This window comes from Leucoraja erinacea, chromosome 10 (genome assembly GCF_028641065.1).
Source record: "Leucoraja erinacea ecotype New England chromosome 10, Leri_hhj_1, whole genome shotgun sequence".
In the NCBI taxonomy this organism is placed as follows: Eukaryota; Metazoa; Chordata; class Chondrichthyes; order Rajiformes; family Rajidae; genus Leucoraja; species Leucoraja erinaceus.
Window position 1 is genome coordinate 15979927 of NC_073386.1, and position 16895 is coordinate 15996821.

General features: G+C 41.2%; 1 protein-coding gene across 1 annotated transcript in view; it reads left to right on the forward strand.

Moving 5' to 3' along the window:
* The window catches only part of LOC129700817 (artemin), a 106249-nt gene extending 99081 nt beyond the window's left edge, over positions 1-7168 (forward strand). Inside the window, exon 4 of the mRNA XM_055641541.1 lies at positions 4443-7168. Coding sequence (XP_055497516.1) covers positions 4443-4882 — 440 coding nt within the window. The 3' untranslated portion in view covers positions 4883-7168. The remainder of the gene's footprint in view (positions 1-4442) is intronic.
* The last annotated feature ends 9727 nt before the right edge of the window (positions 7169-16895 follow it).

A 16895-nucleotide genomic window follows, 5' to 3' on the forward strand; every position in this document is an offset into this window, starting at 1 on the left:
TCCATGCACCCACCACCCTTTGTGCGAAAAAGCTACCACTCAGATTCCTTTAAATCTTTTCCTCTTCACCTTAAACCTATGTCCTTTGGTCCTCGATTCACCTACTCTGGGCAAGAGATTGTGCATTTACCCGATCTATTCCTCTCATGATTTCATACACCTCAATAAGATCACCCCTCATCCTCCTGCGCTCCAAGGAATAGAGACCCAGCCTACTCAACCTCTCCCTATAGCTCAGACTCTCTAGCTCTGGCAACATCCTTGTAACTCTTCTCTGTACCATTTCCAGGTTGACAACATCTTCCTATAACATGGTCACCAGAACTGAACAAAATATTCTAAATGCGGCCTCGCCAACATCTTATACTACTGCAACATGACCTCCCACCCAATACTCAATACTCTGACTGATGAAGGACAATATATCAAACACCTTTTTGACCGTCCTATCTACCTGCGACTCCACATTTAAGGTTTTTCAATTTTGACAATATTTTAAGACGTCCAATGGTCTAGTTTTCATTCATAGAAACATAGAAAATAGGTGCAGGAGTAAGCCATTCAGTCTTTTGAGCCATAATTCAATATTATCATGGGTGATCATCCAAAATCAATACACTGTTCCTGCTTTCTCCCCATATGCCCTGATTCAATTAGCCCTAAGAACTATATCTAACTCTCGCTTGAAAACATCCAGTGAATTGGCCTCCATTGCCTGTGGCACCGAATTCAACAGATTCACAACTCTGGGGAAAAATGTTTACCTCACATTAGCAATGTTACAAAATTTTGAGATTTAAAAAATCAAGTCTGCAATTTATCCCATCAGATAAAGCATAAAAAGAAGTTTAATTTGACACCTAATTCACTTTCATATCTCAAGTATTTAAAATGTTATGGCCATTTTCATACTCGGAAATTAGCATCTTGTTCCCTATTGATTTTCTTTGGACATAACAAAAAAGCTGTGATCGTGGACAGTCAAAAGCCCATAACCTTCTTAAAAATTAAGAGAACTGAATGAAATTTTCAGTTTTCACAGATTTAACCATTCTGAAATAAATATAAAATAATCTTACTTGGATGATCTGAAATTAAAGCATATAATTAGTTAGTTACCCAATTGTAGCTAATTTCAAACTTCAATTACTAGATCTAAACATCTATCCATTTCTTAATAAATGATTAACATTTTTAAATAGCCTAAGTGTCCAAATAATATTCACAAATAATTCACAATAAAACATGATTTTTAAATCTCATTTACATTAATTTATAGGCCAAATGGAAGGAATTTAGTGTTCAATTGCTGTAAATTAAAGTCCATTTAAATCAGCTTTCTAGTGGGTTCCTGTGAACGCGCTGGTTTAGAACGTTCACATTGCGCTAGATTTGTGCCCTCAAATGCCCAGAAAAATAGTGCGGGATATAATGGGCCCAAAATTAGCTACTCGCAACATTAAACTTTGTATAAAGGGATCTTAAGAAGCCCTTTTTAATGTAAAAATAAACAGCCTACCTCCTGTTGTTTGCTGTATGAGACCCTGCCGGTTGCCGGGGGTCGGGGGTTTAGAGGTTAATTTTTAAACTACTATAACACTTAGCCAAAGCTCGTAAAACTAATAATAGCTCAAGCGAGGGAATCTGCCAGCGAATTTTCGTTAATAATTAACTAGGCTGAACATCCTCGATTTGAACAGCCTAGAGAAAATCGCGTTTTAAACCCGCCCCCCTCTAAACGGCGCCAAAATCGCGCACACGGGCTGGGACAGATTTTCAGCGACGCTTCAGGTACGCTTTGCAACATACCTACTCACATCAGTCCAAAGTGGCCTACCCCTTGTTTTTACACTGTGATCCCTGGTTCTGGAACATCGGAACATTTATCCTACATTTAGCCTATCCACCCCATTAAGAATTTTATATGTTTCTATGAGATCCTCTCTCATCCTTCTAAATTCCAGTGAATATAAGCCTAGTCAATCCATTCTTTCATCGTACGTCAGCCCCGCCATTCTGGGAATTAACCTGGTGAACCTACGCTGTACTCCTTCAATAGCAAGAATGTCCTTCCTCAAATTAGGGGACCAAAACTGCACACAATACTCCAGGTGTTGTTTCACCAGGGGCTTGTACAATTGCAGGAGGACCTCCTTGCTCCTATACTCAAATCCTCTAGCTATGAAGGCCTGTCACTGCTTTCCAAATGCACAGATTATTCAAACTGGCAAATTATTATTTTATCGGTTCTACAGATGGAGTAGAGTTGAACGATGCAATGGATGAAGGAATTACATTTTGCTAACAGTCGCATAGTATCAGAAAGTTCAATATACAAACCTGTATGTAGCATGAGCACTGGGTTCAAGTAAGAGGAAAACAATCCTTTGGTCACTATTTGGGGAATTGACTAAAGCAGCTTATCCAGACACCCAAAAAGGTTTGTCACCCCGTCCTCTCAGCCATGAAATAACAAAGCTGATTACAAAAAATATGAAATAAACAAATAATTGAAGAAAAAAAACATGATCAAAATTAGCAGAAGTATTTGCGGGCTGCTTAGCAGAAGTATTTGCGGGCTGCAGGATGAATATGCTCTCAATTAGGTCATTAATGTTTAGAACAGCCCATTTGTGATTCTTCTAAACATTTTTGTTTTGTTGACTTTTAAACCACTTGCAAAACAGATCCTGGGAGCCTTCCTATTAAGAGAGCGATGTTCTATTTTAATCATTTGTTTAGTTTAGTTTAGTTTAGAGATACAGCGTGGAAACCGGCCCTTTCGGCCCACTGGGTCCGCGCCGACCAGTGATCATTAACACTATCCTCTACCCACTAGGGGCATTTTTTACATTTACCAAGCCAATCAACCTACATACCTGCACGTCTTTAGAGTGTGGGAGGAAACCGAAGGTATCGGAGAAAACCCATGCATGTCACGGGGAGAACGTACAAACTCCGTACAGACAGCACCCGTAGTCAGGATCGAACCCGGGTCTCCTGCGCTGTATTCGCTGTTAAGGCAGCAACTCTACCGCTGCGCCACCGTGCCACCCTAAATTTGTACTGATTTGCAGCAATACGCTGCATTATCTAAACAAACATGTCTGGGTATTGTGTAACCATGCTGTCAGTTTAGTTAAGTTTACTCTAGTGTTGTCATATGTACCAAGGTACAGTGAAAAACCTTTTCATTTGCGTGCTTTCTAGTAAAGAAAAGACTATATGTGCATAAAACTAAGCAGTCCACAGTGCAATGTTGAAACATACACAAAGAAAATAGGTGCAGGAGTAGGCCATTCCGCACTTCGAGCCTGCACCGCCATTCAATATGATCATGGCTGATCATCCAACTCAGTATCCCATACCTGCCTTCTCTCCATACCCCCTGATCTCCTTAGCCACAAGGGCCACATCTAACTCCCTCTTAAATATAACCAATGAACTGGCCTCAACTACCTTCTGTGGCAGAGAATTCCAGAGATTCACCACACTCTGTGTGAAAAATGTTTTTCTCATCTCGGTCCCTAAAGACTTCCCCCTTATCCTTATCCTTGATCCTTGAAAGATAAAAGGATGTAACATTTAGTGCAAGATATAACATTGAAGTCCGATAAAGTCCGATTAAAGAGAGTTTAAAGGTCTCCAATGTGGTAGATGGGAGGTCAGGACCACACTCTAGCTAATGATAGGACCATTCAGTTGTCTGATAACAGCAGGGAAGAAACTGTCCCTGAATCTGGTGGTTTGTGTTTTCAAACTTCTGCACCTCTTGCCTGATGGGAGAGAGGCGAAGAGGGAGTGGCCGGGATGATTATGCTGGTGGCCTTGACAAGGCAGCATGAAGTGTAGATGGAGTCAATGGAAGGGAGGCTGGTTTGTGTGATTGTCTGGTTTACGTCCACAACTCTGCAATCTCTTGCAGCCATGGATGGAGCTATTGCCAAACCAGGCTGTCATGCGTCCCGATAAAATGTTTTCTATGGCTCTTATGTAGAGGTTGGTGAGTGTTGTTGGGGACATGATGAACATCCTAAGCCTTGTAAGGAAGTAGATGCATGGTGCCGTTTCTTGGCCATAACTTTGATGTAGCTGTTGTGTTTAAGAAGGAACTGCAGATGCTGGGAAAATCGAAGGTACACAAAAATGCTGGAGAAACTCAGCGGGTGCAGCAGCATCTATGGAGCGAAGGAAATAGGCAACGTTTCGGGACGAAACGTTGCCTAATTTCCTTCGCTCCATAGATGCTGCTGCACCCGCTGAGTTTCTCCAGCATTTTTGTGTAATTTTGATGTGGCTAGTCTAGGACAAGTTACCGGTGATATTTATTCCCAGGAACTTGAAGCTTTTGACCATCCCTATTTCGGCACCATCAATGCGAATTTTCCCAGAAGAGGAGAAAGTCAAGGTTGTGTACTGATGTGATGTTTTATCTTGTGCAGATGCGACTTCAACCACAGTCAGAGCTGGAGGACACGTCGAGGATCTGCAAAACCGACATCAACGTTCGCCGGGGAGTTCACACCAAGGCAAGATATCCTCGCGCAGAAACAGAGGGAGAGAGTCCAGCAGAGTGAACAGAGGATGTCAGATTAACAGCCAGACAGTCAAAGTTGGAAACCTGGGGCTTGGGTACGAATCAGAAGAGATTGTACTCTTCAAGTACTGCAGTGGAAGCTGCGCACGCTCACGGACAAACTACGACCTCACACTGTCCCATATGCTCAAAAGTAAAGAGATCCGTTTAAATAAAAGCGAGAAACCACCCCGCAGCCCATGCTGTCGACCGACCAAGTATGACGATGTAACCTTTCTGGATGTGAAAAACCAGTGGCACACACTCACGAACTTTTCTGCAGTTGCATGCAAGTGTTTAGGATGATGGATAATATCGAAAAGGAATACAGTAGTTTTTTGAGGTAAAGGAACAATGTGCCAGAAAAGGCACCAGGGCTGAACAACACTACCTGGACAATAACAAGACGGTGTCTATATTTGGGCATTAAGAGGGATGGGGATAGGTGTGGGATCTGCACTTCACTTTGAATGAAACAACAGGATCAATTTGATTTGAATCAAATGTACCAAAAAAAAACACTTAGCTCTGTCTCGTGCCACTATTTCTGAAGCTGCTTAATCATCCAGAAGTAATCTGATATTGAATTCATTTTTCAAGCAGAAATTTGGGGGCTTTCAGCAGTTTGGGAGTACGTGACACAGTTCCGATGAAAACGTTGCCAAAAGTTCTCCTCAATAGGATGACAGGAATGGACCCTTGATTATTTTTGTTGTTGCAAGGAATGTGAAATATGGTAATTGTCTGGAGTTAAATCAACGTAAGCATTTTTTTGTTGGTCGAAGGACATGCAACATTTCAAAACCAAACATATCAATGTTGAGCTTTCCAAAGGGATTATGCAAAGGCGCATTAATGACTTGTGGAAGTTGTAAAGTGTTTCTCAAGAAGCAAAACAGAATTATCCTCAAGGAAAGGATATTTTTATAACAAATATCTTATAGTCAAAAACGCTCATAAAGTAATCCCGAAGGTGGAGCTGGGGAAATGGCACAACTTTACCTGCAATGTACAAAATGACTTTAGCAAAATGAACGCCCAACACTTTGCTTAATGGAAAGCATCAAGTGTTGTAAAAGGCAAAAGCACAGTTACCTTGATAAATTTGAGCTAACTTCTAAAGGAAGACTCTGTGGAATTCTCAAGGTTCTTACTGAGGAAATCGTGTGAAATTGTAAAATAAAGCATAGGGAATTTATAGAAAGGACTAAAGAAATGGTACTATTTCAAAGGAACAGAAAATGTTCCTGAACACTGATTTCATCACCGCATCCCCCAACACTGTACTTTTATTGTGCATCTTGGATTCAGCTCCAGTGTACTCATCTGTAGCCAGTAATACTCCTGTTAACAAGAGTAGATATGCATATGTACATCCATATATATTTAGACGACATACAAAACTTACCAAAGCTCCCTGGATATTGGTTTATTTAGTTTCTTTGTCCTCTCCAAGTGGCTGGAGAGCTGCTACTTTCCCAAAAAGAATGTCCAAAGACCAGAGTGTGCTGGGATTGTCCTCTGTCAAACCATTAGGTCATAATTCATCCAGGCTCATTTTATTCAGGGACCATATAGTGGGATGAATGTGATGTGGAACTCCGCACTGTTTGCATCTCATGCATTGTTTGGCTGGAGAGATGCAACTTAATGCAATAGTACATTAATAATCATTCCACTGGCATGATATTAACCACATTGCTGCTTTTCAATACAATGCTAGTTCAAAAAAAGGCAATGGTAAATCAATTACAAGGTGTGCAATACACAACTGAATCAAAAATGGTCAACTCTCATTTCCAAACAAAATATTTTTTTACCAGGACTATTTCACTTTCAACATGTTATTTTGTGCTCATGAGTACACTCCAATTATGTCGAGAAAATAGTACTGATATGGATTGCTTCATCAAATGAACAGATAGGAAAAGATATAAGATAATATTGTTATCAGATGTTATTATACTGATTAGTGTTTTGGGGATTGCAGTGGACCTAAATCTGACGTGGTATGTCTGAATTTTCAATTAATGATAATTCTAACAACAGTTCCTAATGATAAATTTCAAATTTACTTTCAAGTCTGTTTAGCCTGAAATGTAAAAGGCAGAGGATTCATTTACTTAACCATATAACCATATAACAATTACAGCACGGAAACAGGCCATCTCGGCCCTACAAGTCCGTGCCGAACAACTTTTTTCCCTTAGTCCCACCTGCCTGCACTCATACCATAACCCTCCATTCCCTTTTCATCCATATGCCTATCCAATTTATTTTTAAATGATACCAACGAACCTGCCTCCACCACTTCCACTGGAAGCTCATTCCACACCGCTACCACTCTCTGAGTAAAGAAGTTCCCCCTCATGTTACCCCTAAACTTCTGTCCCTTAATTCTGAAGTCATGTCCTCTTGTTTGAATCTTCCCTATTCTCAAAGGGAAAAGCTGATCCACATCAACTCTGTCTATCCCTCTCATCATTTTAAAGACCTCTATCAAGTCCCCCCTTAACCTTCTGCGCCCCAGAGAAACTTAAGGGGTTTAAGCTATGTTATTAATTATTAATGCTTATCATCTGGTTAAGAAGGTTGCTATTTGTTAGAGTTTCTAGCATTCATAATTCCTGCTTCTGTTAATGAGCCATGGTGAATGTTGTCCACTTGGAAACAGGGCCATTTCAGGAACATATTTATGGGACCAACAATATGCTGTTAAATTGAGAAGCTCTTCCATTTCGATATTTGCTCAACTCACCCTGAACCTTTTGACCTATCTCCAATTCTTCACCATGCTCCTTTAAAGTGAACTCCAAATGTTCATCCGCTGGCCTATTTATTCCTACCGTTCAACTGACGTATACAAATGAGATTTCTCACAGTATATTATACTCTCAGAGTCTTCCTTTTGTATTTTTTTTTGTTGAAATTCATATCTCTTGAGTCTCTTGCTTAGATCTTGTTTTCCATAATATGGACTGCGTCCACACATTCAAGATTTATTTCTGTTTAAACCTACATTTAATTCAACTCTCCTGCAAGACACCAGCAGATTACAATCTGAACCTTGAAACTAATAGTAATGTTGCAGCATCATGCTGAATGTTATAATTCATGGCAGTATGATTTATATCATTCAGACCCATTAATTATCACATATTACACCACTCTTTTCGATTACCATTCACAGGAGTGCAGAATACATTACCAAAAAAATAAAGTTAGGGTATTTCCACCCCACCCCCACCATTATATTAAGACAGTTGGTGGGTTCAGTTGATCTTTTTTATGGGAGAATAATGCACTGTTTCCTGACTTTTTATGATCAAAAATCTGTCAGTCTCCAGCTTTCAATGGCTTACATCCAAGAGAGTTGTTTTTCAAAAATAGCAAAGTCTCTGAGTGTCAATGACAAGAACATGTTTCAAATAGCCAGCATTTCTTCATCGGATAGAACATAAACAGTGGTAATTGCTGTTAAATATAGACCTTCTATACAATATTCTACTTTGTTCTTGAGTATGCAGATTACAGTAAAGTAAATGTCTGAATACAGCACCCTGTGCACATCTGTGTACATCAGTCCTCTGACCTCGCTCTTTTAAACGGGGCGACTTATGTATGAAATTAAACCTTCTCCCTGTGATCCAGCTGGATTATAGTCAAGTAATTAGAGGCAGCCTGTCAGCTGGATCATTTTCCTCTAAGAGTCAAATAGTTTCAGGAGTCACTGAAATATATATGTAGTACAGTAACAGGTCCTTCAGTCTACCATGAATGCACTGACAATCAGCCACCCATTGATACTAATCCTAAATTAGTACCAATTTCTATATTCCTTTGACATTCCTGTCCGCTCTGCCTGGATTCTACCAGCAGGGACAACTTATAGTGCTCAATTCACCTGTTAATCTTTGGATGTGGGAGGAAATCAGAGCACCTGGCGGTAACCCATATGTCCATTGTGTGAATGTGTAAACACCATAGACCACACCCAGGATTGAACCTGAGTGTCTGGAGCTGTGAGGCAATAGCTCGACCCTGTGTATCGCCCTGTGAGAGTTATATGATATTCCCTTCGTTTTTATAACTGACTAGAAGTCAGTGATTTTATCTCCCCAGCAAGCCTTGTCATTGCTCGTTAGTGGGAAACAAATCATGTGAAAAAGAAGTCCCCTAATTATTTCCCTCTGTTAATTCCAAATTAGGTAGCGTTGGCTTCCTGTCCTCCTTGGATATAACTTCAGTCACAAAATACAATTCTCTGACAATGCAGTGTGCAGCCCAGATCTCAAAAACAAGCACTGCATGCATGGTGCTGAAGATTGCAATCATTAGTCATAGGTTCAATCCTTTCTTATCATATCTCTTAGCTGTTAATAGCTGTTAATACAACAATTCCAAATCTTCTTCCCCTGCTTCCCCTTTGGTTGGAGATTCCCAGGAGTAAATGGGTATGTTATTCTTTTTCCAGGAAGCTTTGAGCAGATTCTTGAATATTTTCTCTATCAGACTGGTAATCACTTCCCTGACCAAGCTCAAAACAGACACTGTTCGTGGAGTCTGATGCTAGGCATGAAAATGATTCTGAGTGTAGTCGGGGCCTCTGTTCTGTGAAAGGGATTTGACATTGGTTCACCTAAGCTTTTGGATTTTGCCATGTTTCAGGAGCAATCAGAAGCACCCACGTCATAGCCGAAAAGAAGCGCACTACATCGCAAACAACCCGTTCCCCCAGCGCATTAGACACTTCCTGCCCCATCTGTGGACAAATCTGGCCCCACCACACACTTTCAGAACCTCCAAAAAATAGAGTGGAAACAAGCCATCCTCAATTCTGAGAATCTGTCTGAGAAGAATAAACATCAGACCAATGCAAACTTTATCTACAAGGCTCTTTGATCATTTGGCATCAACAGTTTTGATCATCAACAGTTTTGTAATCTTGTTGACCTTGATGGAACTTTGATGGAATAAAGTTGTCATTCAGTCAGAACTAAGTCCAAAACAAATATATGTTTTTCAGGTGCAATATCTTTGGCTTAGAAAAATCATCTTTGGTTGATAGTGCTGAACATTGCTATATTGTCATCTGATCCTATGAGCCCTCATGATTTTTGGTACCATTGAGTTCAGCAGAACTGAATACAGTCAGAAGGTGAATACAATCCTATAGTTACAGGTTTAAGCAACTAATGACAAACCTCTGCCCCACACAATTTATCCATTTTGTGGGCTATATGGAACAGTGCAGATGAATTTTTTGTAAGATTTTATTTAGTAAAATAGCCACATTGGACAATTTTAATGGTTTGCCAAGCATTATTAGTTTCTTTTGTGCACATCAATCCTTTATATTCACTCATGATTATCAGCTCTGTTTTTTATTTGGCATTATTGTGGCATGCTTCCAAGGAACAAGGAGAGTAAATGAATAAAAAAACATGGGGAAAAAAGAACTTGCATTATTACAGTAATCAATACAGTAAAGCATTCCAGGGCAGTTCACAGTAATGTTATCAAACTAAAAGATATTGGGAGATAACCAAAACCTTGGTCAAAGTGGAAAGATTTTAAGGAGTGGCTTAAAGAAGGAACGGGAAGATAAGAGGAGGAAAATCCAGACCTTGTGGCTTAGACTGGCAGCAGTGAAGTGATTAAAGTGGCTCTTCATATTTTGACTCGTTTATATTCCATATAAATGCCTTTGACTCAGATTTTTTTGCATTCATGACTATGATGTTTTATGTTATCAAGTTTCAAGTTCTTTTTCTGTCATATAAATTTGACTTACGGCATAGACAAAAAGGAAATGCCAAGTAAAGCTTTTATGTAGTATGAGATGGTAAAAAAAAAACACAAACTTTTTTTTATAGTGCCTTATACCCACATTATATCACATGTAATGAATTAGTTGTGGTGCGTAACAATGTTAATTGTGGCAGCTACTTACAATACAGCCAGTCTCCACAAACAACAAATCAGGTAAAGATTCTCACAACAGATATACATTTCACAGAGTTGAGCTGTCACAATTATTCCACCCCTAGCCTCTGCCTCATTAAAATGAACCTTTCCAAAACAAAATAAACCACATATGGAATGAGAAAGAGCAGATGGGTTTGACATTAAATATCTCTGCTTTTTAAAAGAAGCAAGTGGAGGTTCAAGAGATAAAGAGATTTGCTGATAGGTTAAAAAGACCAAAGATCAAAGAATATTGGACAAATACAGACTCCGAAAAAACTGATGTGTGTCTCAGTAATTTGACTGAGCAGCAAGGCAGCTTGCTCAATGTTTTTGGTAACATTGATAGGAAATCTTAATGGCAAAAAAAAAAAAACCCAAGTGTTGATTTCACCTGGAGCTAGATGCAAAGGAATGAGGGAAATCTGATCTACAATACTGGGGGTGTAAACTTAACTTTGTGGTGCAGGGAAGATTGCAAGAAATGGCCATCACATCAAATCATGAAAAAGACTTTAGGAAAGATGTGTAATATGGCTGCTCTGTTACGGACCCTCTCGAGCTGTTGCCAAAGTTGCATTCCATCCCAATGACTTAATACTGACCATATTAGTTACATGGGTGCTATTGTTCTCACAATTTAGTGATGTGATATTTACCAAAGGGAATTCTCATTACTGGTCCACTTGAAAATGTGACTGCATGTTTTGTTCTTTACTTATTTGATTTCTCACTTCTGGCTCTGGGGATGCACCTGTTTCATGGCCTATGTTACTATTGGTTAGTAGCTGGCAGTTGTACAAAAGAATACGTGTCCCAGCTTTAGATATACCTCTCTTTCTTCCTCTCATATTTTCCACACTGACACATTTTACTGGCTGTTATATCGCAGTCCCATGGTGACAAATCTGGGAATCTTAGACATGATGGACTTTGAACCAACAGTGGAGGAGAATAAAAGTCTTACCCCACAAGGGACCACAACATCACAATATCAACTCTGTTTCCACCCTCCATAAATAGAAGCTCATGCCACTGTTGTAGCGTGCAAATGTACAAGATAAAATACTTACAGGCATTTCCACATTCACAGAGCTCAATACTATTTTGGGCAAAATGTAAGCAAATTTATACCCAATATTTGATCTTGACCTTTGCCTGTTTGATGGGAATATGTACAAGTGAAACAGGTTAACAGTAGAATCCAAAACTCAAACTCTTATCATCTCTATAGACTTTCAATTATGGTATTTGTCAGTTCACTCCCAACAGAAGGGGATTGGTCTTATCAAGGCTCCATTGAAGTGAATGGCCTGTGAGCAACACTAATCCAAAGGACCGCCAGTAAATTCACTCACATGAACAAACCGTTCTGATAGATGTCTTGAGCGCAAGCCAGCCATGTTGGATGCTATGCATCTCTATGCATTAAAGAAACTTATTAGGCAAAATATTTATTATAGTTAAGTTATTTATTTATTTTTTATCAACCTCATCCTTTTCAGATATAAGATCCTATTTATTTGAAGTGAAATATGGGGCCATGTCTCTGACAGCTTTTTTTTTAAATAATGTAATTTAATCTCAACCATACAGAATGTCAACACTAAACCTCTGTAAATCAAAGAGCTTTTCCAAAGCAGTATTTTAAGATATTTCAAATAAATTTTGTGATACTATGCAAAGAGTTTGGCTGTTTTATTATTTCTGAATCATAAGGTGGAATGGTTAGTTCAGATCCAATTCCTGGCATTACTGGAAAGACTTTGGCGACTGAAGAGTGTTTTTGAATGACCTGTAGATTTGTCTTTGCATTATTTTTTGATTATGGACAGAACATTTGCCATTTTTCCATCCTCTGACACCTTCCTTGTACCTAGGGAGCATTGGAAGAATATGCCAAACCCTTATGCAGTTTCCTCTCACTCCTCCCAGCAACCCAGGAGAGGGTGTGTTGTCTACTTTAAGAATAACCATCCTTGCTAATATATTCTTATTATCAACTTTCAACTCATCCAATGTCTTGATTATAGCTTCTTTTAAACGGAGACTTTGGCAGCTTCCTCTTAAATATGGTACAAGGTATTATTTTTTTTAGGGATTAGCTTATTTTAGTTTATTGTCACATGTACCGTGGTACAATGATAAGCTTTTTGTTATGTGCTATCCAGTCATTGGAAAGACTATACACGATTACAATCAAGAAATCTATTGTGTACAGATACAGGATAAAGAGAAACGTTTAGTGCAAGGTAAGGTCCAGTGAAGTCTGATTAAAGATAAGTCTGAGGGTCTCCAATGAGGTAGATTGTAGCTCAGGACCACTCTCCAGCTGGTAATAGGATGGCTGAGTTGCCTGATAACAGCTGGGAAGAAACTATCCCTGAATCTGATGGCATGTGTTTTCATGGGAGAGGGGAGAAGATGGTGACCGGCTTGAAGACTTATCCTTGATTATGCTGGTGACATGGAATATGCCTCCAAGCATAGATTCATATTCTCTCTCTCATGCTCATTCTCTTACACTCAACTAGGCAGATGTTCCCTCTTCCTATTTAACGTTACCCTCCTCCAATTAAGAAACACTTCTCTGAATAGCTCCTTACCCTTTTCCCTAACCAACCTTTAGCATTCCACGTGGAGAGTAAGATTCATAAAGAGATGGCTGGCCAGACTCCCGGAGCTAGTCCAGGAGATTGTTTTTAATACAGGCTTCACATGGAGTAAATAAGCAAGCATGAGTGCAAGCATATTCACATAGTCCTGTTGTGCATTTGAAAAAGAGGTGAACAGTTGCCAGATTTATTGGACCTCTATAACGTTAAATCAAACTTCCAACAAAATGTCGATTGTGTTCTTTGTTAGAACATTATGTAAAAAAAGGTCAGTTTCTAGAACAATTATCACAGGAACATCCTTATTTTACTCCCAAGCACAGGTTTGACAGAATTTACTATATTTCTGTGTTGTGGAGGACCTCATGTAGAAGGGGTTCCAAAGTTGCATCCTTAACCATTGAAATGGCCTCTGCTTCTTAGTAGCAGTGTAACTCTAATTTAAGATCAACTGGAGGCAGATTCCACAAGATAACCCCAGTACATCATCAGGAGTGTGAACAGACACAGCCTTAAATTACTTTTACCAGCTGATCTGGCTTTGCTGCCTTACATTCGCCAGAAACCTGGGTGCAATCCTATCTACTGGTGCTGTCTGTATGGAGTTTGCACGTTCTCTCTGTGACCTTGTGGGTTTTCTCCAGGTGCTCCAGTTTCCTCCCACTTGCCAAAAGTGTTTAGGTTAATTGGCTTCTGTAAATTGTCCCTAGTGTGTAGGAGAGAACCGGTGTTGTGGTGATCATTGGTCGGTGTGGACTCCATGGGCTGAAGTGCCCACTTCCATGCTTTATCTCTAAAACTAAAACTATCACTGGAACAGCTTCAGTTTCATGGCACTGCAAGGAAATCTCATGATTGACCCTCTCCTTACTCAGTCATGATTTTTTTGTTAAATGCCTTTAATCAAATCCAAATGACAGGCAAGATGGGCAACAATTGTCATGTTTGTGTAGACCCGCTGAGGATTTGAGAAAGAGATGAACAGTTGCCAGATTCATTGGACCTCCAAAATGCTGAATCAAAACTCGCAATAAAGTGCTAGTATAGGGAGGATGCATGACCCGTGACCCGTACTGTTGCCAAGCAACGCCAACTGGAGTACACGCGATGAACTGCAGGTAAGCATTTGCTAGGGCTGCCAGCACAGCGGGCCCTTCTTCTGGCCCAGCATCCGGACTGGTTGCACCCTCGCAGACCCTGGGCTGTCTATCCCCGTGGCAGGGTGTCGGGGGGGGGGGGGGGGGGAGGGGATCGGGGGGTCGGGGGACAGGGGGGGGGGGTGGGGAGGATGAGGTTGGGGTGTTGGTGCAGAGCAGTTAGTGACTCTGGGTGGGCGGAGGGAGCAGACCCGTCCCCAACTTTGCTGCAGCTGACGTTGCCCCGGCCTCGTGTGTGGGCGCTGCCGACCCGCAGCCCGTGGCAGTGCGGCCCACGGGGAGACGAGGCAGAGGGCGGCAGTGGCCGGACAGCGCTGACACCGGGGGGGGAGGGAGGAGCAGTGGGGGCTGTCCCGAGAGATGCATTTCGGCAGTTTTTAACAGGAAAGAAAGTACGCATTCCGTGTGTTAACAGCGTCTACTGAGGCCGCCATGAGCTGCTCTGTGCGTCACGCCCTTTGACCCGATGACCTTACGTGCAACCCCCCCTATTACATCACCAACATTACACCACTTTTGTTTTTACAAAAAACAAAATACTTGAGGAACTCAGTGGGCCAGGCAGAATCAGTGGATGTGGGAGGTAACCAGAGTTCCCGGAGAAAACCCACGTGACCACGGAGATAACTTGCAAACTCCACACAAACAGCACCCGAGGTCAGAATGGAAACCAAGTGTCTGGCGTTGTGAGGCAGCAACTCGACCAGCCATCCTTATTGTTTTCAATTATATAATTTGGTTTTTATTCCATGGTTTAATCTTGTGATTAATAACCTGCAAAGCCAAAATAAAATGTTTTATAAACTGGAATCATTTTGACGGAATCATTAATTCATTTATCATGTGAATTTTAAAATGTGGGCGGTAAGTCCAAATGTTTGATTTTTTTTTAGCAGCAATTGATTGCAACGTGATCCTATCATGAAGTCAACCGCACACACTTGGAGCTCCGCGAACTGGTCGGAGGAGTTATTACTTGTGTTTATGTTTGGTTTAATCATGGAGATGTTTTCGCCTGATCGAATCAGAATTGCTCACTTTATAATTCAACGTAGATACTTCAACTAGGTGCGAGTGTGGCAGTCCAGCCGCCTGCCCGGTCACAGAAGGGGACGTGTTCAACGCCGAACAAAGCAACCTGCAACGGGCCAGGTTGGCAGCGATGACATCTCAACCGCACATTGGAGGAAGCGTTGGCTGCGGTAACCTTCTGCCAGTCACGCTTTGTGCTTTGATCGGGTCGTGTGTGGCTGGATGAGTCAGATTATGGAGAGCGAGATTGGTTCTATTTAAATTAGGCCAGTGTGGAGAGATGATGTTCGGTGAGGCCGAGCCCCTGCATTGGTGTCTTCAGAGTTTGCAATGATGGTTGATTGATAATTATTTCCACCGTCAAACACAAAGCGCTCAGTGGGCCAGGCAGCATCTGTGGAGGGAAATGGACAGGCAGCGTTTCCCTTCGTGGCTTTGTTTGGCCAGACTGAAACTAGGAGTAACAAGGGGAGGGGGGGATAGAAAAGATTTCGAAAGCTCGGGGCAAAGCCTTGCAAAGTGATACGTCGAAGAGAGACACAAAGTTCTGGAGTAACTCAGCGGGTCAGGCAGCATCTCTGGAGAAAAAAGATGGGTGACTTTTCGGGTGGCAACCCTTCATCAGACATTCAGGGTTCCGACCCGAAATGTCACCTGTTCCTTCTCTCTTTCAAGAGAGAGCTAGATAGGGCTCTTAAAAATAGCGGAGTCCGTATAGCTCTTAGGGCTAACGGAATCAAGGGATATGGGGAGAAAGCAGGAACGGGGTACTGATTGGGGATGATCAGCCATGATCACATTGAATGGCGGTGCTTGCTCGAAGGGCCAAATGGCCTACTCCTGCACCTATTGTCTATTGTCTATTGTCTCCAGAGATGCTGCCGGACCTGCTGAGTTACTCCAGTACTTTGTGGCTATCCTCGGTATAAACTAGCATCCGCAGTTCCTTCCTACACATCAAGCAGCAGGCAGATATAGGTAAGGAGAATAGATTGGCAGATGGCAGCAAGTGGCACAGGCTGGAGATGAAAAGGAGGCAAAAAAGTGTCAAAAGGGTTTCTCAGTCTTAAGAGTCCCGTGTGTCCATTCCCTCACAGGTGCTGCCTGACCCGATGAGTTCCTCCAGTACTTTGTGTATTGCTCAAGATTCTAACATCTACTATTTTTTGTGTCTCAATTATTTGCACTGTTTTATTGCATTTAACCTATTAGAACTGCATAAAATGCGGTTAATGTGTGGCAGATTTTATAAGGTGTTTTTTTTCTTCCATTTTTAGAGTCAAGAGGCAATTTGGAAAGGTTACCTGTGCCAGTCGCACCATCAATAATATATGGCTGCCAAATGTTTGGGGATTTCAATGTTTCTCAGTGTGCCATCCTTGGCAAGATCGGCAGGATTTATTCTGCATTTTAGTTTAGAGATGCAGCATGGAAATAGGCCCTTTGGCCCACCGGGTTTCTGCTGACCATCGAACACTAGTTTAATGTTATCTCGTTTTTGTGTCAACTCCTTACATATCAGGAGAAATTTACAGAGGCCAATTAACC